This window comes from Melospiza georgiana, chromosome Z (genome assembly GCF_028018845.1).
Source record: "Melospiza georgiana isolate bMelGeo1 chromosome Z, bMelGeo1.pri, whole genome shotgun sequence".
Classification (NCBI taxonomy): Eukaryota; Metazoa; Chordata; class Aves; order Passeriformes; family Passerellidae; genus Melospiza; species Melospiza georgiana.
Window position 1 is genome coordinate 21,725,360 of NC_080465.1, and position 22,864 is coordinate 21,748,223.

Below are 22,864 nucleotides of genomic sequence, written 5' to 3' on the forward strand. Positions count from 1 at the left end.
GTTAACGAAAAATGTAGATAATTGGCTTTCTTCAGAGTCTGTTCTTTTTATTAGGCTTTTCAGAATGCAGAAAAAAATTTCTGCTGTTTCTAATCTTGATTTTTAGAACTACATGGGGTTTTTTTCTGTAAACCTTGAGTTTAAATTCTTGTTTTAGATGTAGTGAAAATACTTCACTTTTTTTCTTCTTTTGCTTGCACTAAGACCTAATATTTTAATGCTTTTTATTTATTTTGCTGAAACACAGAACAACTGATGAAAGAAGTTTTTGTATGTCCTATAAGTAACTATTTCAATTGTTTTACAACGTGAGTTGTGGTGCATTGTAATTGGCTACTTTGTCTTGTGTATTTTGTTTTAACATTTGCAGACACATTATTGATTCTTGTTCTCACAGGCAGTTGAACTACAAAACAGGTTATCTGAAGAATCCAAGAAAGCTGATAAATTAGATTATGAATGCAAACGACTGAAAGAAAAAGTAGACAGCCTCCAAAAAGAAAAAGATGTAAGTGCCAAGGTGTTATTTTTTTTTAGTAACAATAGCAACTTTGTATCATTTATAACACAGAGATATGGTAATTATAGTTAGCAGTCTTTTTAAATTAGGAAGTCTTTTTTCCTCCAAAATTTTCTAATGTTTGTGTACAAAATAGTTTTTAAACCTAAGAGTTGTACAGCATGGAATAAAGTGACTGTACAAAATCATATGCAACCCATTTTTAAGAGGAAAAGCCTTAATATTTGGCATCTGAAGTTGTTTCCTGACCATTTACCATGAGAAAGTTAATAAATACCCAGAGTAATTATTATGTATTCTGAAAAGCTATTTACAACAGAGTTTCTGCAGTAACATCCTAGAACTAAATTCCTGTTGCTTTTTTTCCCTAAGGCATTCTTTGAGGTACCATAAGCATGGTTCTGTTAGTGGAATCATCAGTAGTATAGGAAGAGGCTTAGAAGTTGTGTAGAGGGAAATGTCCTTTGTGGCAATCTCAGCTTTTATGACAGCTCATTGTTGACCTGTCTTGTACTGCCAATGTGGAACACACAGGGTAGATACGAATTTATCCTCTTCCTCTTGTGTCATTTGCTGCTAGTGATTCTGTGATTAATTGCTTTGTACTCTCTTCCCAAGACTGATCCTTCAGACTTCTCTTACACACTGTCGTTTCTCAACAGTTAATTTCAGCTTATTTCTTATGAATGAATATGCAGGAGGTTCAAACTACAAAAATCAGTGTCAGCAATTGCAGCCAGCAGTTTCTTAGGCTTGTTTTAATTATAAGCCCATTGATCAAACTATCAGAAACTCTGCAGGCTTTTTCCTCAATAGTCATGGTTTCATGTGCAGTTATTTCCAAGATTTCCAAGCCCAGCACTTAAATATAATTTGAACTGAAAATTGTCAGTTACTTTAGGTTCATAGGCGATTGATTCCCATTTTTTATTAAATTTTCAAGCTCTGATGGACACTTGACCTTCACATCACTTCCATCTGCCCTTCAAATCAGGCTGGAATGCTCATAATAACTGTGTTGGTATTGTGCTTTGGCTTTCTTTCCTGCTTTTTATTTTTAAATTTTTTTTTAATTCTTTTGTGTTGAACAATGGTAAAGTTGTTTCTGTGGCTTATCCATGGCTCAGTGGACCATTTCACCTTGCACAAAGGATCTGAATTGCAGGCCATTGTCATATAGTTTTCTGATTTACCCCCTGGCAAACAGCTTGTTTTTTGAGCCAGATGTTGTTCTTAAGTACATTCTTTTGAATGGATATGCACCTGTAAGAAGTAAATTACAGCTATAATTCCCTCATTACATGAGTTTAGTGATTCACTGTATTACCTGCTCTTTCTGTTCTCTGTTGTCAATATGTATCAGTAAAGTAGCCCACCACAGTCACAAGCTAGTCCTATTTTGTCAGTTCTATCTTCTAAATAGTTACTGAAATTGATTATGTTCTTTTCCTTATGTTCTGGCAAAGCATGATAGTGTTTGATATCTTCATCAAAGTAGCTTGGAAATTTACCTCTGTGTTGTGTTATAAGTACTATAATTATTGAGCTGCTTGTACCAGTGAAGCCCTAGAGCTTTTTCTAGTCACTAAAATATTCTGCCATTTGGCAATCAACTGTTTGTAAAATGAAATGCTGTCAGCCAACACAACTCCATACCTATACAGAGGCAAGGTCTATCTTGGACCATTTAGTAATACTGAACATGTCTGATTTTGGAGCAAACTACATTTTGGATCATTACATAGCAGCAAATTTCTTTCCTTTTTTTGACTCTTGGCAACCTTCTGGACAAAAATTTGGTGTTATCTGTAGATTCACATTTTTTTTGCCAAAAGGGTAGTTGTGCCAAATTGAAAGAGTATTTGCCTGATGCTACTGAAAGCTCATCTGTCAGGATCCCAAGGTGATCAAGTCCTGTTCTTCAGTTCTCTTTGGACCAAATCTTAAGCAACAAGTTTTCTTTTATAGCCAAGGTGCTGATGAATGACAAGAACAGCAGACACACAGGAGGAATGCGATATGAAAATATTGCTCACACTTTCAGTAACAAAGTGAAGTAAAAGCAGTTTGTTATGTTGACTCTGTACTTACCTGCTCATTATTTCACTCCTGGCTGAATATTTGATTCATGGTGAGGGAAAAATCTGTGGTCTCTCAACTGTCTTTCATTTCTCTTGGAATCAACCCCAATGAAGGGAAAACAGCTGAGTGGCCCTATGGATACTGTTTACTACCTGATACCAGAACTTTGTGATACTAATACCTTATTTTTGTAAGCTTATGCCCCTGCTATTTTTAGTCCAGTAAGATCAGCAACCCTTCTCCCAGAAAAACCCCAAACCACTGCTCCTGTGGAATATATATTACTTACATTTATTCCGTTATGGAATAGACTGAGATACCTTAATTTTAAAGTAATTTCTAGAGTTACATTGAATGATTTTTAAAATTTTGAAGGCTGTTGGAGATGGATTTGGACTACCAAGACTGATATTCATTCTCTTTCCAATTATTCAGAGATTAAGAACAGAAAGGGATTCTTTGAAAGAAACTATTGAAGAACTTAGATGTGTACAAGCTCAGGAGGGTCAACTCACCACTACAGGTAAAGGACAAATAAGGAGATTAAGTGCCTCTTTTCTAAAGTGTACATGAGTTTTCTGTAGAGTATTAAAGATGGTTTTGTTTAGCACAGAATAAATTTAAGCTCTTCTAAAATCAGCAGTGTAAAACTTCAACTATTCATGGCTTCATAAACAAGCAAAAGCTTTGAATGTTATTTGCATCAATCAGAATTTTAGTCTCCTCTCCAGTGGGATATTTTTATAGTGTATATCTGATTTCTATATAGTTACGTAGTTTTCTTTAGAGACATATTTTCTCATGATGTTATAGTTAATTTGTATGTGTAATCTTGTGTACCTTTGTAGTTCTTATATAATAAGATAATGAGCAGGAAATAAACTGTAACATTAATTCTTCAGAATGGATGAAATCAGATGTAATGGTTCACCAAATTAAATGCTTTTTGTCTGTCAGTCTTTCTGTAGCCTGACTTTGTGTCATTTTACATTGTCTAGCAGTAGTGTGAAGCTTCTAGAACAATGTCTACTTCTTGTCATGTGAAAAAGTCAGTGGTATGCTTTTCCTTACTCAGGATTGATGCCTCTGGGAAGACAAGAGCCTTCAGACAGTTTAGCAGCAGAAATCATTACTCCTGAAATAAAGTAAGCTAATGCATGCTTTGTTTTACTAACCTCTGCAATGGTCATGGACAAGTTGAACATTAGTCAGCAATGGCCTGGCAGCCAGGAGGCCCAGCTGTGTCCTTAAGGGCATCAGGCACAGCATCAGCAGCCAGGCAAGGGAAGGGATTGTCCTGTTCTGCTCTGCTCTGCACTGGAGCAGAATCCTGTGTACAGTTTTGGGTGCCACAATATGAAAAAGACATAGAGCTCTTAGCATCCTAAGGAGGGCCAAAAGCATGGTGAAGGGCCTTGAGGGAAGCCCTGTAATGAGCAGCTGAGATTACTTGATCTGTTCAGCCTGAAGAGGAGGAGACTTAGCAGAGATTTTATCCTTCCTCTTGAGATGAAGAGGAAGGGTTAACACTCATCTCTTCTCTGTTGTGACCAGTGGCAGGACCCAAGGGAATGGTCAGAATTTGTGTCGAGGAAAGGTTTATGTTGGATATTAGAAAAAGTTACTTGTTTGTTGCCCTGTTCTGATTGCCTGTAGCTTGATGATGGTACCAAAAGATTTGACTATTTTTGAGTAAGAATTAAGGGGAAGGCTACAAGGCAGATATTCTGGTGGGTGTGTTATAGACCACTTGTCTAGGATACTATGCTATAAGCAGCTGGGAGAGGTCTTGAGATTGCTGGCACTTCTTCTTATGGAGGACTTCAATTTACCATATGGCTACTGCAAATTCAGCACAGCAGAAAGGGATCAGTCTAGAAGGTTCTTCAACTGTGTGGAAGAGTTGAAGCTGCTGAGCAAGCCAGCTAGGGAAGATGTGGACTCACTGTGAACCGGAAAGGACTGTAGATGATATGATGATCAGAGGCCTTCTTGGGCACAGCAACCAATGAATGATAGAGTTTTTGATTCACAGAGAACTAAGGAGAGAGGCCAGCAGAACCTCCACTTTGGAATTCTGTAGGGCAGACTATGACCCATTTATCAAGCATGGTCTGGTTTACGGAGTTGCTTGGAAGTCAGTCCTGAAGGGCAAAGGAGTCTGGGAGGGCAGGAAGGAACTGTTAAGGTGCAGGAGCAGCTGGCTGTCTCCATGTGCCAAATGGTGAGCCAGGAAGACTGGCCTGGCTGCACAGAGAGCTTTGGCCAGAACTTGGGATAAAAAAGATTGTATCGTGTTTGGAAGAAGGGGCAAGGCCACTCAGGAGGTATACAGAGATGTTGTGCTGTTATGCAGGGAGAAAATTAGATGAGCCAGAGCCCAACTAGATCTTATTCTGGCTACTGCCAATAAAAGACAATTAAAAATGTTTCTATAAATACATCCACTTAATTAAATGAGGGTTAAGGAGAATCTCAATCCCTTATTGATTGCAAGGAGAACCATACCAGTAAAGGATAAGGAGAAAGTTGATCTATTTGAAGCCTCCATTGCCACAGTGTTTGATATTAACACCACTGATCTGGAACACAGATGCAAGAAACTAATAAGTTGCTGGAATAGAGGAGGAAACCGCTCTGCTATGCCTGCTTACAGCTATGCTACCTGCTGTGCCACTAAGGCACCTGCAATTCCATGGGCCTGGCTGGCATCCACTGAAGGGTACTGAGGGAGTGGCTGCCTATGGGTGTTGCAAAATTCACTCTTAAACAGTTTTTGATTGCGAAAGAGAGCATCTCGACTTGCTACTGTAGCAAGTAGAGTCAAGAAAGAACTTAGAGTCCACCAGAGTGTGAACTCTGAGAATGATTCTGCCTGAATGCTTCAACTTTTAAAGAGCCCGGGGCAACCTCCCAGCCCCTGCCCCACCATTCTGTTTTCCAGCTGCAGAAGGAGAGTAACAATTTTGGTCACAGATAGATATGGAATACAATAACATTTTGGGTTACTCAGGACAGTGTTGATCTGCTGGAGGGTTGAAAGGCACTGCAGAGGAATCTGAACAGGTTGTATCCATGGACAGGATAGTTGTATGAAGTTCAGCATGGCCAAGGTCCTGCCCTTGCATCACAGCAATGTGTACAGTGCTGCAGGCTTGGAGAAGAGTGGCTGAAAAGATGCACAGTGGGTAGTAATTGTCGTGTCATAGAACAGCTTGGGTTGGACGGGACCTTAAAGATCATCTTGTTCCACCTACTGTGCCATGGGTAAGGATACCTTCCAGTAGACCAGGTTGCTCAAATTTCCATCCAACCTAGCCTGGAATACTGCCAGGTATGGGGCATCCAGAACTCCCTTTGTTATTGCCTCCAAACCCTCAAAGTAAAGAATTTCTATTTCATATCTAATCTAAACCACCCTTTTCCAGTTTAACCTTTGTCTTGTCTCTCCACGCTCTTATAAAAAATCTCTCTCCATCTCTGTTGTTGGCTCCTTTCAGGCACTGTAAAGTTGCTCTAAGGTATCCCTGGAGTCTGATCTACAACTGCAACTTCAGCTCTCTCAGTCTGCTTTAATAGAGGTGCTTCATCTCTGTGATCACCTTAGCAGCTTCCTCTGGACTCACTTGAATTAGTTGACATACTTCCTGTGCTGGGAGCCCAGAGCTGGATGCAGGTTCCAGGTGGGCTCTCCCCAGAGCAGAGCAGAGGGGCAGAATCCCCTCCCTCCCCTGCTGCCCACGCTGCTCTGGATGCAGCCCAGGACACGTTTGGCTCTCTGGGCTGGGAGTGCCCATGGCTGGGTCATGTCCGGCCTCTCACCCACCAGCACCCCCAAGTCCTTCTCACAGGGCTGCTCTGCATCTGCTCATGCCCAGCCTGTGCTGATACATGGGATTGCCATAGGCTAAGTGCAGGACGTTACACTTGGCCTTGTTGAACATCATGAGGTTTTCATGCCCAACTTCTTCAGTTTGTCCAGGTCTCTGTGGATGGCACCTGTTGTTCTGGTGTGGATTTGGTGGTGTTGGGTGACAGCAGCTGAACATGAACCATTGAGTGCCCAGGTGATCGAGAAGGCCAGTGGCATCCTGGCCTGTATCAGCAATAGAGGGGCCAGCAGGACCAGAGCAGGGATTGTCCCCCTGTAATTGGCATTGGTGAGGGCACCCCTCAAATCCCATGTCCAGTTTTGCACCCTCTCACTACAAGAAGGTAGTGAGAGGGTGCAAAACTGGACTGGGATTTGACGGGCTGGAGCATGTCCAGAGAAGGACAATAGAGCTAGAGAAGAGTCTAGAGCGTTAAGTCCTATGAGGAGCAGGAGGTTGTTTATCCTGGAGAAAAAGGAGGTTCAGGGGTGAGCTTATAATTCTCTACAACTACCTGAAAGGAGGTTGTAATGAGGTGGGGGTTGGTCTTTTTTCCTGATGCTGTGCCAGGGAGGTTTAGATTGGATATTAGGAATAATTTCTTCGCCAGGTGGGGTTATCAAGCATTGAACCCAGGGAAGTGATTAAGTCATCATCCCTGGTAGTATTTAAAAGATGTGTAGACATGGTGCTTAAGGGACATGATTCTGTGGTGGACTTGGCAGTGCTGGGTTTATGTTGGATCTTGATGATCTTAGGAGTGTTTTCAACCTGAAAGTTTCTGTGATTCTGTGTAAAAAGACTAAGACTTGAAATTACTTGCTCAGGATAATGCAGTAGTTTAGTGGCAGCTGAGATTACAGTCTTTCTTCACACTTGGTATTAAGTTTTGCATTCTCAGTTCTCCCTATATATTTGTTGAGCTGTACTCTGAGATTTGATGGGAGTACTGAGGTAATTTCTTTGTGTATGTCTTCTGCAATTACAATTTAGGTTGGGTTTGTATTCGGATGTTTGAAGATATGATTGTTGTTGCAGCATCTGCCTTAAAAAGATGATATTTATGTTGTTATTTTACTTCCCATGGTAAACTGTTTTCTGTGTTGTAGATATTGATATTCCTTTTTTAAAAAAAATTGTGTTGTATGTCTTTAGGGAGAAACTCATCCGCCTTCAACATGAGAACAAGATGTTAAAATTGAACCAAGAAGGTTCTGACAATGAGAAGATTGCCTTGTTGCAGAGCCTTCTTGATGATGCAAACTTACGGAAGAATGAACTGGAGACAGAAAACAGGTAAGAAATTTTGTCCTCTGCTTCAGTTGACCTTCCTACAGGCATCTGCAGGAGAAGAAATATATGGATTTAATGAAATCAGTCCTGTGAAAGGCCCCAAGGATGTTATTATAGGACTGTAGAGTCTTTTGTATGAGTAAAGTCTGAAGGATAGAAATTACGTAGCCCGGAAAAGAGAAGGCTTAGGTTAGATCTTATCAATTTATCTTATCAAAGTGTATGATGGGAAGGTCTAAAGAAGGTGGAGATAGACTCTTGTCAGTAACACTCAGTAACATGGCAAGAGGATGTGAGCAGAGCTTAAAACACATTATATTTCATCTGAATGTGAGAATATACCTTTTTTTTTTCACTGTGAGGGCTGCTGGACACTGGATTATGTAGCCCAGAGAGGTTGTCTCTGTCCTTGTAGATATTTAAAACTCAACAGGACATGTTCCTTGGCAGCCTTCTCTAGTTGACCCTGCTGATTGAACCAATCAGCATAGAGACATCTGTGAGACCAGACAGAGTGCATCAGAGCATGCCACAGTATTCGGCAGATAGTGATGTGAAGCTGCTTTGTATCTAAGCTTTGAATCTGAATCTGTTGCTTATCTAATCTTCCCCAGTCTTCCCCTTCAACTGGGGGAGGTGCCTGATGCCTGAGAAAAGGTAAATACTGCACTCACCTTCAAGAAGGACAAGAAAAAGAGCATGAGGAACTATTGAGATTGGTCAGCCACAGCTCACTTTCTGGAAATTTTGCAAAGCAAGTCCATGTGGAATTTATTTTCAGCTGCATGAGGGACAGGAAAGTAATTAGCAAATGCCAATATGAATTTATTCAGAGCAAATCATGCCTAACTAATCCAATTGCCTTGACAATGAAATGACTGCGTATGTGAAGAAGGGTGTGAGGACGATATTTAGCTTTAGCAAAGCCTTTGTTAAAGTGTCCCATGTTATCCTTATGTTCAGAATGCTTGGATATAAACTAAATAAGTGGACAGTTAACTGGTGAGCAAAAAAAAATTGATTGAACAGTGAACAGACAGCTGAGCCTAAAGTAGAATCATGAGTGAACTGAAACCCAGCTGGTAACCAATTCCTCAGTCATCAGTACCAGCGCTGTTCGTTACTTTTATTGATAACTTCACTGATGAAAGGGGCTACTCTTAGCAAGTTCAAGAATGATACCACTTTGGGATGTCCTTTTGAAAGGGAAAACTGTTATTCAGAGGAGATCAACAGTCCAGAGAAGGGAACTGATGAGACCCCTGTCCCTGGCTGTGGAGCAGCAGAGCTGGGGTCCTAGTGGGTGGCAAAGGAGGATGTGTTATCTGGGGACCTTGCAGTTGACTGTGATCTGGACAGTCCTTACTGAGGTGCAGGCTGTCAGTCTGTGAAAATGATTGTTCACCTCATCAGAACTTATAATGATGATCAATACTTATCACATCTGGACAGAGCATTTAATTTTGGATTCCACAGTACCAGAGAAATGTGGATGTATAGAAGTGCAGCAGAATACTGCTGAGGTGAGAGACGATGTAATGTGTGATAGGTGGGATAAAACTGAGAACTGGGTTTGTCCAGGCCAAAGGAAAAGTGACATAGATGAGAGTACTGTGAACTGCATCTGCCTGATGGGAAGATAGAAAGAAGACAGATTTGGGCTATTCTCAAGAGATTATTAGTGGGAGGACAAGAGGCAACAGACAAAATATGGAGTATGGTCCAAACTCTAGTAGAGAAGCCCAAAGAGACTGTTAGACCTCTGTCCTTACAAGTGCTTGAACCTGGTACTGGATATGATTCCCAGCAATCTGCTGTAAATGCACCTGCTTTAAGGAGGAGGTTGGATCTACGCAACCTGTGGACATCTCTTCCAACCTACAGGTTTATAGCATTCTGTGATGATGTAGAAGCAAAAGCTAGCAGCTCTCTCACAGTAAAACTGACTGTTAAAAGGTCTTCTTTCATGTATATAGAACTGATTTCTGCATGCATTTATGTTGTCCTTGAGGAATATGAGAATGTTCTGGATGAACATCTGGGTATTATAATCTCTGGAACTGCTGTAAGCTCTTAACTCCTGCTGTAATTTTCTTGTGAGTAATTTATAGTATTGCATTTTTTTGTGTAGATGATCTGAAAACACTGGACACTAAAAATTGATAAAAATCTGAGACTGCCTTTTGCAGTTTGTGTTTTTTTCTGAAAATGAAATTATGTCTCTTTCCTAGATTGGTAAATCAGAGGCTTCTGGAAGTACAGTCCCAGGTTGAAGAACTACAAAAATCTTTGCAGGATCAAGGTTCAAAAGCTGAAGATGTAAGTAAAAATGTACATCAAACTTACATTCAATTAGTTGCCATATTTGAAACTTTCACCTTTTTGTAAAAAAAAAAAAAAAAAGTAAAAGAATTATACAAACTGAGATTTCTAGTAGTTTTGCATATTTACTTGTATGGTCTTACCAATAAATTGTGCTTCTCTAACTAGGGTGTAACACAATTGTCTAGAAGAAAAAACCATCCTATGTAGAGAAGGTGTCATGCATGTTTAATTTGAATAATTGTGTCTGTTGCAATAGAAAACTCAGCATTTAAATTATTTAATTAAAGTAGAGAGTTTTGCAGGGAATTGAGAAAATGTTGATTCTCCATGAATAAAACATTTGAAGTTGTTTTGGGTTTAGTTTTCTTAATGAAAGGCCTTTCCAGCCACTGAAAGGTCCGTAGTTCTTCCTGTAAATGTAATCTCAGAATGAAAAAAGCCAGACAGTCCAAAACTAAAAAAGAAATCAAATAATTAGGCCCTCAACACAATGCAGCTTTTCCTGTTTCTGTATACAGGATTAACTTTATTTTAAATGTAAGAATACACATTATAGCTGAGTTAGCGTGGAAAACAACTTTCAGTCTTCCACTAAAAAATTGTTTATCTCCTGTATTTCAAAAAAGAAGCTCTATAACTTTATTGAAAGCAGCGATTTTTTGGACTGTACTTGCATAGTGTATGCTCACAATCTCAGTGTATCATGTTGCTAATTGGCAACAAACTGTAATGTGCTGCTTTCTGTTTTTGTGGGTTTGTTTTAACTAATTTATATAACACATAGTGAAAGATTTTTTTTTATGAGATGCTTATGTAAATTTAAATTTAAGAGTATGCTAAATTTAGTTTACCCTTTAAATTTTCAGAATAAACTATATGAATGTTAAACACCTAGTTGATTTTCATCAAGATTATTTTCTTGAGTAACTTACAATGTGTTTTAGAATGCACATTAAAATAGGTCTATTCTGAGATGTTCTTTGTTGTCTTGATTATTGGCCAAAATCTTTTCAGGGTGAACACAACTATGAAAGAATTATTCTCAGATACTGAGTATTGTAAATGATCTCTGTCAAGTTGTATTCAGCTTTATTTACAGCAATTTCAATTTTGTCCGTTTAGAGGCTCCGGTTGGGTCAGTAATTTAGGGTGTGTCTGCACTCATGGCTTCTGTGTTGGTCTGACCATAGCATGGTGATCCCATGGCATGTTTTGCTGAGTTCAATCTGTAGAATTTAATTTACTCTTAAGGAAGTAAAAGAGTGAGTGTAGACTCAGGAAAATATTGAAGATGCAAGAACCATTGTGGTCTCCTCATGCAATCTCCCTTGTAAAGCAGAGCAAACATCAGAAGTTAAACCCAGCTGCTCAAGTGGGTTGAATTTGGGCTGAGACTACCTGAGTTATCTGGAGGATAGGCATACAAAAAGAGTGATTCTTCAGAAACAAAAGAAAAAGCAGTAGGAGAGACATAGCATACAGTTTACTAGTACATAATTTTCAGCTCTTTTCCTCTGTTTTTTGCTATTTTTATGCAAAATTATACTGAGGTTCATATTTTTATGTACTTATACTGGAAATGTGCTCAATCCTGAAAATTCATTTTAATTCAGTCCTGAAATGTATGGTGAGAGCTCAGTTTGTTGGGTTTTTTTGTTTGTTTGTTGGTTTAGTTTGGTTTTTTAAAGTTTTGTTTTGTTTTAAAGCTGAAGTTATTTTTAGACATGCCCAAAAAGGGGTAGAGGTAGTGTCATAACCCAGGCAAGTGTCCTTGTAGTGTTACATGCTCTGTGCCAAGGTCCACAAAGGCAAACAGCTTTGATTTTGTACTGAAGTGCAGTGGAAAACAGCTGTGTGCCATTGAGCCTGTAATGGGCACTGGCACATTCTGTTGGGATGCATGATTAGTCCATTTGGAGTGTTACCCTGCCAGCCAGGCAAAGGCCTCCTTACCCCCATCTTTCAGACTACAGAATCAACTCAGATGTGTCTGGTGTGCTCAGAATAGGTTTGATTTATTGTCCCCCAGAATGCAGTAGTCATGTGGGGCTACTCAACAGTTATCTGAACAGCTTTGACTACATAATTTGCATGTCTTATCACTGTCTTTTATCATCCTCATTCTCCTGTTCTCTGCCCTAATCCCTTCCTATATATACACCCTGCCTTTAGTTATTTCTGAACCACTTGTTAAATCCATCCCACACCTAATATTTTTTATAATGTAACATATGCACTCTTGGCCTTACATGCTGTTACTGATAAACACCTCCCTAAAAGGTCCCCAGAATTCTGTTGCCTCTTCAGTTAGCCATGAGGTTCAGTCACTTTTTCATTTGGTGAGACACTGGAACAAGTTACCCAGGGAAGCTGTGGATGACCCATCCATGGAATATTCAAGGTGAGGTTGGACAGGGCATTGAGCAACCTGATCTAGTTGAGGGAGTCCCTGCTTGTTGAAGGGGTTGGACTGTGTGACCCTTAAAAGTCCATTCCAACCCAAACCATTCTATCATTACTCTCAGCATTCTTGAAAATCTGACCATCCATCACGGTGTTGTTTTGTGACTTTCAGCGCCTCATAGTCTTCTGACATGATGACCCACACCCTGCTAAGTTAGCTTAACCTCAGGCCGGAACCTAACCATCTGCCCCTAACTTTAACATGTAAAAGTAAACCAAATTTTGCCCTGAAAAATAGGACAGACTTGTTCCTTTGGTTTGTTTAAGCATTAAAGGAACTTCAAGCAAAAAGACTTTTCTTTCTGTAGTGTCCAGGAGACTTGTCTTCCTATGAGAGAGCAATTTCTATGAGAGAGAAAATTATAGCAATTACCCTTTTAGATTTTTATCAGTCTTTAAAGCTTACTTTTGATACTGCAAAAATCCCAGAAGTAGTCTTTGCCCATTTTTAGAGTGATCTGTCTGACTTTATCTGCCAAGTATATACAGGGTCTTTGGGTACCTAGAATGGCACATGGAGTGTTTTAGTCTCTTTCTTAATCATGTGTCTTGGGTCAGTTAATGTTGGTAAACTCATTTCTACTTATTTTAATTGTTTGGGCTGTTTATCACAATTAGTTTCTTGTGTATGAAAACATGATCTGTATAGCTGGGAGAGAGGTTACCCCCTCAGCAGTGCAGATACTAGGTAAATAATACCCCAGGGGAATCAGTGTTGAGTACTAGTTGTGTCTGTTTCAAGATAAACCCAAGTACAATAAAAGGATGCAAAAAAAAAAAAGTTGAGTTCAATTTTGATTTTGTTATCTTAGGGAAATGGGCACTGCTTCCAGGTTTTTCCCCTTCCCAGGCAGCCAGTAGTCCCCTAATGATCAGGTACAAGTGATGGGGCCAGTTCAAATGATTTGTGACTGATAAAGATGCATACAAATATTTTTGGTTACATAAAGGGTAGTGTTGCTGCGGCTGTTCAGAGTACTGCAAAAAAGAAAAAAGTCAGTGGTCGAAACCTGCAGATCCTTAGCTGCTGCAAATTTCTGACTGTGAAATCAGTAGAGCTGTGTTGACTTGTTCTTATGGCTCCCCACCTTTCTTGTCATGCAATAAGAAAATCTCTTGTAATAATGTAAAAACGTGCCCCAGGAATGTGATCAAAGACAATATTTTGAAGTATAACCAAAGTAAAAAGCTTTTTGAGTGCACACAGTAATTTTTTCTGTTAGCAAGGTGACTAAATCTTTGTAGAAAGAACATTGGAGAAAAAACAATGAAGTAATTTTGTTGATTATTTTATCTTGTATTTTGATGGTGTTGTGGACCATCAGTCATGTCCTAACCCTTCCATGTGATTAATAGTGTATAAACACAAATTTAAAAGGCAGTTGCAGATTTAAATATTCTACATTTGCTTTGTATTCAATCAGTGTGGCAATAACACAATTCAGCATCACATCACAAAAACACCTGCCATCTCTTAATTCTAGTAGCCCAACAGACTGGCTGTTTTCTTTGGTTTTCTTAGTTATATGATTTTTGTTTTAAAATTACTTTTCTAAATAGAAGTTGCTTTCCTTTGAAATTCTGATTTAAACACAATGATTTGTAAATGTGCTTCTTTATTCTTTTTATATTTTTGGGTTTAGTGCCATGCTTTAGAAAATGTTACAAGATGAGAATTGCTCATGAGAACAGAGGAAGAAATTGCACATGCGTGAAAAATGCATAGCTTTAACTTTTTCTGTTCATGACTTCCTAAATAGTTTCTTCTGTTGGCTGCTGTTTTGCTTTATACTAATGTCATCTCTGTTTCTTGGCATGGGCTTCTGCTCAAGGCTATTGTGAGTATGGCTTTCTATTTACTTAACACTACTTTCAGTTCATAAACATTTATTGAGTTTGGTTTTTTTTTTCCTTTTGAAAAATACTCACTATGTATGAAGTGAGTTTAAAGTTTAAAAGTTAGTTCCAAAGTTTTTATTCAAGGAGCTTATCTAAATGTGATTTAACCAGGAAGTGGAACACTGTAAGTTGTGTGGTGATTTTTATGTGTCTGTAATCAATAAAGATAAGAAATACAATAAAAGGTGACATTTTTGCTACACTGCAGTTAGAATACTCTACTCCTTCTAGTTTCTGTGGGGATGGGAATTTATTTCAACTAATTTGCTACATGACTTCATGCAAGTTGCAATGCAATATCGGTAGAACAGCTTTCCTTGCAAATTTTGCTGCACTTTCCAATACAAAGTACTGAACAAATTATAACAACTGCCTTCGAATTCTGTCATTTATGGATTTTACTTTTATTGATCTAGTTCCTGGGAAAATACTTGTAAAGTTCTGAAGGGTTCTAGTTTTACTAAAGTCACACAGCTGTGAAGAGAAAGGTACTACACATGCTTTACAGTTGTGATTTAAAACTGAAGTAAAAAAGTTGGATTTTGGTTGGAATGTCAAAATTGCATGTTTTAAAATAATTTTAAAAATACATTAAAGCTTCACAGTATACTAAAATAAAACATTTAACTTTCTATTTTAGTCAGTTCTTCTGAAAAAGAAACTTGAAGAACATCTGTAAGTATTTTTGTTTCCCTATTTTGTTTACAGTTTGAAATTGTGTTTTTCTATATAGTGAGGAAGGCAGTCATTTGTGATGGATCTGGAAAATATGCAACTAAGAGAGGTTAGATAACAAAGGAATATTTGGGAATCTGCTGTTCAGATTCTAATTTTTCCATAGAAAACCATTGTGAAATTAAGAGCAATGAGGGAACCATCATCTGGTGTTGGGTAGAAAACTTTGCTTAACATTGTGCAAATCTTTGCTCAAGAGAACAAAGTAATTTTTTTCTGAGGGAAGCATGTTAATATGAACAAAATTAGTTTGTTTACTATTTATTATACATTATGTCATAGAAGTAATACTTTAGGAAGTGCTGCCATTTTATTGTGCTATTTTTGCACATCTTTTACTTCCCTAAAAGAATATTTGCTTTTTGACTGTCTTGCAAAAAGAAGTTTCTGTTGCTTTTGGGTTTAGCCATTCTTTCCTCAATGTAATACAGTTATGAGTATTCATTTTAGGCTCTCATTGTACAGTTAACTCTAAGTTCTATATTAAGTACAGTTATTGACAAAGATATTGTTTGCTGTTGCAGTTATCCATACAGAACAATGTTTTTCATCCTAACTAACAAGTTTTTCTACAGTGATATTGTCACTTTTCCTCATGCTCTGTAGAAAAAAAAATATCTATCATGTCCATAGAAATAATCTCTCGCTGAGGATTTTCTGTTCTGCTTAGCACTCATTTCAAGCACAGTAATACTGCTGGGGAAACAATATGTGCTTCTGTGGTTTGTAACAGAGAGAAGCTCCACGAAGCTAACAACGAGCTACAGAAGAAACGAGCTATCATTGAAGATTTGGAACCAAGATGCAACAACAGTTGTGAGTTACCTGTGCAGTCCATTTCTTTTCTTTGTAAATTATTTCAGGTGCAACATCTTTAATTATAATGCCTAAAGGAGGTGTCAGGTAAGCAAAATGTACTTTTTTAATGGAAGTGACATGTTAAATTTCTCTGGAAACTAGGATGACCAAAAAGATGCTTTTAACACATGAAATGCATGGGAATCACATTTTAGAAACACTATAGTAAGAAATCAGAGAATTGTAGAATGAGGTTAGAATGAGCCTTAAAGAGGTTAGAACAAACCCTAAGGATCATCTAGTCCCAAACCCCTGTGGCATTGGCTGTAGAAATACCAGCTCACTGCCGTTGAACCTTGGCTGTCCAGAATTGTCATGTCTCATAAGACTCTAATTTAGAAGATCCTTGCTGTTTTCACTGACTCACTTTTACTTCCAATGTATATTCCTTCAATGCGTTTTCAAAAACGTGTTGTAATTAGAGCAAATTTTCCGTTACTGGTCAGAGAATGTAAGATATGTATCATTGCTCAGAGGATATTCAGAACCCAGCATCTAGTTGGTTTTTAGCACATTATTACTATGTTTTTTCCAGAACAGTAATGAGGAAGGTAGTCTGGATTTTTCAAAAGACTAGTTATTCTAGAATAAGGCAAGAGATTGTAACCAAGGGAAGCTTTTCTGGTTTGTGGTAAAATTATTTTATTCATAGTGAGATGGAGCAAAAAATAGTAAAATATCATGTTGTTTTCTGAGATCTGAGAAGTTGTGTAGAAGATGTAGAAGTAATAGTGGCTTGATATATTCTTATACCAACACAGGAAAAACCTGTGCAATTAAATTGTCCTACTGGTCTCAACTGCTGCTTAAGAAAATGTGAGGAGAAAATTATATTTCGTATTTCCATGTTACAGTTTAGTAGATTTCAGCAGGAGTTGTGCCTCTTAGGAATTATTCCACTTCCATAAAACAAAAAAAATCATATTTGCCTGTAAAACATGCTAAGATATTATAGTAGCTGTAAGTCATCAGTAAACCCATTTTCTAAATGTGTTCAGTGATGTGATTGCTTTATGATTCCATTTCTGTTTATTTGGGAGAATTTTTGAAAGCAAGATTATATCCCAAAAAATCCATTTTATGAGGTTTTATAGGAGTACATATCTTTAATGTGTTTGAGCTATACAGTAATTAAATCTGTGATACCTGCCACATAAGATTTCTTGTCAGCTTTTCTTAACTAAAATATGTTTTAGCTGTGTCTTAAGTGTCTGTTGTAAAATATAAAAATATGCATAATAAACTGATGTTATTTTCCAATGTGTGCATCTCCTGACATAAAGCACTTAAAATTGAGGAATTGCAAGAAGCTCTACGGAAAAAGGAGGAGGAAATGAAACAAATGGAAGAACGATACAAAAAATATTTGGAAAAGGCCAAGAGTGTAAGTTGATATGTTCCACACCTGTCTGACAGAGACTGTATTATGTGTCCACTGTGTGGGAATAAAAATGAGGTAGTTATCTGTATACACACTAATAAGTTAAAGAGAAGGAAGCTCCATTGATTGTCATATTATTGTTTTAGTATTTAATATGGATAAATTCTGCAAAAGATTACCCCATTTTTGAGACTCTTTTATTGATGCTTTTTTGCAGTAAAGTCATCTTTTTGACTGAATTGCCTTCAGTAGTTGTTAGATTTCTCTGATGATGTTCAGCATTCTCTTTTGTCTTTATTGCTTATTATATGCTTCTGTCAAGAAGGTGACTAATATTTAAGTGTTGGGGATAGGGGTATACTACTAGCTTTGAAGTGGCAATACTGTGGTCTTACTCCTAGTCCCATTTCTTCTCTTACTATACTTTGTTATTTTGAGTATCTTAAAAGCATATCAGTGTCTTTAAACGCATTCCATTACATTGGAATCTGTAAGTAGGTTCCTAATTTGCCAAAACTTTGCTTTCTTACTTTACTTCTTTGGAGTTTCCTGAATGATTTCTTGTGAAATGTCTCAGGAAGTCTAAAAAAATTTCTCCTGTCCCCCCTGCCCTCACATTTTGTATTGGCTGTTGTTGTCTTAGAGTATATTCCACTGAAAGACAGCATTTCCCCTTTCAGTAAGATTTGTGTATTTGTATGTACAGTTTTACTAAACGGTGTTTTATAGGACAGTTGCATTAATTACTTAGGTTAACTTTTTGTTATCATCTTATCAGCTTTCATTTTATTTGTGTTTGGGTTGGCTGGGTTTTTTTGTTTCTTTTTGTTGTTATTGATGGGTTTTGTTGCACGGGGTTTTTTTTTGTAGAATCAATATAGTCTTCCACTATGGAAGGTATATCCAGGTCTAATGAGTATTTTCTTAGAAAAATAAAATGCTTTTATAGAATAGAAGCAGAATCATTTAGGTTGGAAAAGATCTCCAAGATCATCATGTCAGCTTTTGACTGATCATAACTGTGTTAACTAGACCATGGCATTAGGTGCCACGACCAATTCCATGAATGCCTCCAAGGATGTGTACACTACCTCCATAGGCAACCCATTCCCATGTTTAACAATTCAACCTGAACCTTCCCTGCTGCAGCTTGTGGCCATGTTGTCTCATGCTGTCACTGGTTGCTTGGGAGAAGAGGCCACAGCTCCCACCTGGCTACAACCTTCTTTCAAGCAGATAGTGATAAGGGCTCCCAGAGTTATCTTTTCTCCAGGCTAAACACCCCCAGTTCCCTCAGCCACTCCTCATAGGATTTATATGTTTACCATACAGTAAAAAGATCTCACTTAAATTTAAAGCATTCTTTTATTTCAGCATCTGGACACAACTCTGAATTAGGTAGAAAGATAAAAGAAGTCTGTTTCTATATATCCAGAGGTTGTTAAAGAGTTTCAAGCCATTTTCTATTAAAGGCTTAATAATTCAGGCAATTTGCTGGATTTGTTCTTGGTTTAGCTCTGTTTGCTAGCACTCTTGGATGACACATACAACTGTATGTGTCCCTTCATCTTTTTAGTAGCACAACAATTATGCATGTACCACAGACTGCTTGGCTTAACAGAGCTACCTAGAAGTTACAGCACCTGGTACCCCAGGTAGGTGAAGCATGGCAAGTATCCATAAGGACAGAAGCAGTCCTTCCTCAAGCAGGAGAAATTGACAAGCAGGAAAATCATAGCATGAAAAGTGAAACCTTATAGAAGTTGTTTGTGTCACTATGGCCCCAAGGAAATGTAGCCTGGGTTAGGAACTGCAAATATCAGTCTGGGATACTGAACCATTTAGGTATCACATTTTGTTGTCAGTAGTTTTGTTTCCCTGTCCTGTAAAAGAAGGTTCAGATGCTCTAATATGTCACAGTTGATGAGAGAGGTAGACATATTTTAAGTTACTTTTTTTTTTTTTTTTTAACCCTGACTTAAAAGGTTTTAATTCCTTAACAAGATTGCTTTTCCAGGATTTAATAAAAATCAAACTGGTTTTCTTTAACAGGTCATCCGCACATTAGATCCTAAACAGAACCAGGGTGCTGCTCCAGAGATTCAGGCACTGAAAAATCAGTTGCAGGAGCGGGACAGAATGCTTCATTCGCTGGAGGTAGTAATTGTTGTGGTTTTGTGGTAAAAACTCATTGTTTTTAGTTAGAGACTAATACGTCTATTATACTTTGGCTTTAAATATATGGATTTTTTTGTTTTATAGAAAGAGTATGAGAAAACAAAAAGTCAAAGAGAAATGGAGGAGAAATATATTGTTAGTGCCTGGTACAACATGGTAAGAATCTCACAAACCTTTTAATTGAAAATATAAAAAAAAGAAACTATTAATATTATTTGTTTCTGGCATGTTTATAATAGTATTTTTGTTTGAAAAGCATTTTCCAGCACACATACACAGAAGCAATTTTTAGTAATCTTAAGTTATCTCTATGTAAGAGTCTGTTCGTATAATAATCTTCTGGGAAATAAAAAAAGAAGTTCATGATTTTCAGGTTTTAAAATCAGAAATGGCTCAGATCACTATTTTGTAATCCCAGCCCTTCACTTATGCAAATTACAGTCCTCAAATTTACTTTGATTCACCACTTTCCAGTCTTCCAGTTGTTTCTAATGAAGGGGCACAATCAAAGCAATTCATCTTACTTGCAATTCAGTTGGAGTGCTCAGAGAAATGACCCCTTTAACTTGAGTGCAAATTTAGCCCTATGTAAACAGTGAGGATGTCAGCAAAACCCTCACTTAAATTATTCAAAGAAAAGTTTGGATAGAAGATGGAGTCTGTGCAACCATACAGCTTTTGCTGGGCCTGTGTGCCAGGAGAGTTGTCACCCACATCAGATGTGTTTAGGATTTCCCTTTGGCAGACTGGTTGGTTGCATTGAAACTGCTCTTCGTCTGTAACTTGACATCTGCTCTAGACATCTATAACTTTAAGGTTTTATTCTGCTCAATCATAGAATTCAAATTCCTCCTCTGTATTCCTTTGGAAGAGTTTTCTTCTTGCTGTTCTACATCCTTCTTGTCTTCATGAATAGCAAGTCTAAACTCAAGCAGAGTGTTTGAATTGTTTACATATTGAAGGTACTTTCAAATGACCACTGTCCTTGGCCAGTTTTATAATATTAGTCCCCCTGACAAGTAGAAGACAAGCCTGAGGCAAGACTCACAGTTCAGTGATCTGTCATGAAGATGGACACTGATAGCTTTGTCTGTATCATTCTTTCATTAGCCTCTGCTTTTATGCACAGCTGCACAACCCACCACAGCTTCTCAATTTCCTCATTGCGTTTTTGCCTGATGAGAACATACTCTCTCCCAAAATGTGCTTCTGACACAGGAGTTGGTGTTTCCACAGATGATGACAATACTGAAATTTTTTTCAGAAGCAAAGTACTTTTCTAGGTCAACATCCTGAAAGGAGCCAGGAATTGGGAAAAGTCCTTTTGAAAAGATTTGTCCAATTGCCATGAGAAGCATATATTGTGTTCTTAGGTGGTTACTCTAAACCTGGAGAATGACAGCAGGGAAGAAGAAGAGTTCCACCCAGAGTATTAAGAATATCTTACCTTTGTCCTTGAAAATAAGATGCTTTGTGTATGGAATTCAAACTAGTTTAGTCAGTGTGAAGACAAGTAATGAACAAAATGTAAATTAATAAAGATGTTTTGTATTGGTATTCACTGTAAAATTCTCTTTGTCCATAGGGGATGACTCTGCATAAAAAAGCAGCAGAAGACAGACTGGCTAGTACAGGCTCAGGACAGTCCTTCCTGGCTAGACAAAGGCAAGCCACGAGCACAAGGAGATCTTACCCTGGTCATGTCCAGCCAGCAACAGCAAGGTAGAGAAGCCTTGCCCTTAGAAAAACTGCCCTGTGATCCAGGCCACTTCTATTGCAAGTGACAACATTCAAGGAAAATAAACCAGCATCCTTTCTCTTTCTCCCTTGTTACTGCTATTATTTACCATTCAGGAAAGGGTTATATTAAGCTTTCTCATTGCTCTGTTATGCCCCTTGCTTATATTTTTTGGAGTTTATTTCTCTCTGCATTTTCTGAATGTGCCAAAATTTTGAAAACATCTAGAGGAGTGCTGTATAATAACAGTCTTATTTGTATGAAGCCTGGTCTCTTACAAAAAACTCATGTGGACCATATGACAATGTAGATTTCTTATCACAGTTGGTACTTTTGTGCCTGTAAGGGTTGTTATGCTTTATGAGACTGTTTTTGTTCAAAGGGAATTGCTTTTTATTTCATCTCCTACTCTGTTGCTTCAGAAAAATGCTGAAATCTCATTACAGAAATGCAAAGTTGGATTATAATATTGTGAAATATATTTCATGCTAAAAATTCACCAATGCAAAAAAGAAAGATTGGGGATTTTTTTCATCTCCTAAGTGCAAAGTTTGCTCTTATTTTTGGTGTTTAGGGAAGCCGGATGATCTTTTTCCAGGTTTTTCTTTATCAACTGGTATTACCTCTTTTGCTGGTAGAGACTAATATTTTCAAATGGTTTATTCCACTCTTTGTCGAGCAAATGCTTAAATACGTATCCTAAAAAGGTGGAGAAATATTTAGGATGTGCTAATCTGCTACTCCATCATCCATTTAAAAAGGACATTTGTTTTAAAATTTTATGATTATGGATGAACAATATGTAATGGATCAAGGCCCCAGTTAATATTGTTAATGTACTCCAGTTGTCATCCCCTACTAAAAGACTTGCTTTTAATATATTGATTCAGGGTATAATTGTATCAGTTGCCTTACTAATGGTACCAGTGCCTTCAGGTGAGTTTATTGCTGACTTTGTTGGAAACTGGCTGTGATTTGTTGTACTGCCTTTTTAGTGCATAGCTGATTAATTGTTGTAACACCTTCATGTTGATCAATGGATGGAGGCTCCTCCTATTTAGGTTCTTTTCCTACAAAGTTGTGCTTTTTTTCCTGACCAATTCTATGCATTCCCTATAATTTTTGTCAAAGAATTGATGGACACAGAGAACATGAGCATTGGCCTGAAGTTTCGTATTTATACATCTTGTAATTCAGTTTTAAATTTAGAGACTGGTTTTAAATTTAGGTTTTTATTTAGAGACTGTTTGGACTCTAATGCACGGGCAGTCCATTTTTAAATTTATTTTTTCACCTGATTTTAATGCCCTTCTAAGTGGAGATGTTTCTTTTTGCATAAATCCCTTTAGAGAAAAGATACTAGCATTTATCAATCATCTGATTGTCTGTTTTAATTCAAACTTGGGTAGAATGAGCAATGGATAATTAAAACAAGCACTCCTAGATTAAAAGGTAATAAAAAGAATGACATTTTTAGGTACTATTGGTTTATCCTCAAGTGCATCATCTGTTTTAATCTG

General features: G+C 37.7%; 1 protein-coding gene across 4 annotated transcripts in view; it reads left to right on the top strand.

Moving 5' to 3' along the window:
- Nucleotides 1-22,864, top strand: part of HOOK3 (hook microtubule tethering protein 3) — an 85,857-nt gene that overhangs the window by 53,320 nt on the left and 9,673 nt on the right. Inside the window, exons 12-23 of one of the 4 annotated variants that reach the window (XM_058044615.1) lie at nt 398-508; nt 3,038-3,125; nt 3,678-3,747; nt 7,630-7,770; nt 9,999-10,086; nt 14,316-14,393; nt 15,095-15,129; nt 15,923-16,005; nt 17,331-17,431; nt 19,481-19,585; nt 19,691-19,762; nt 21,192-21,328. In XM_058044615.1, coding sequence (XP_057900598.1) covers nt 398-508; nt 3,038-3,125; nt 3,678-3,747; nt 7,630-7,770; nt 9,999-10,086; nt 14,316-14,393; nt 15,095-15,129; nt 15,923-16,005; nt 17,331-17,431; nt 19,481-19,585; nt 19,691-19,762; nt 21,192-21,328 — 1,109 coding nt within the window. Of the gene's footprint in view, nt 1-397; nt 509-3,037; nt 3,126-3,677; nt 3,748-7,629; nt 7,771-9,998; nt 10,087-14,315; nt 14,394-15,094; nt 15,130-15,922; nt 16,006-17,330; nt 17,432-19,480; nt 19,586-19,690; nt 19,763-21,191; nt 21,333-22,864 lie in introns of those variants that run through there. The other 3 variants (XM_058044617.1, XM_058044619.1, XM_058044618.1) reach the window with 3 other exon arrangements.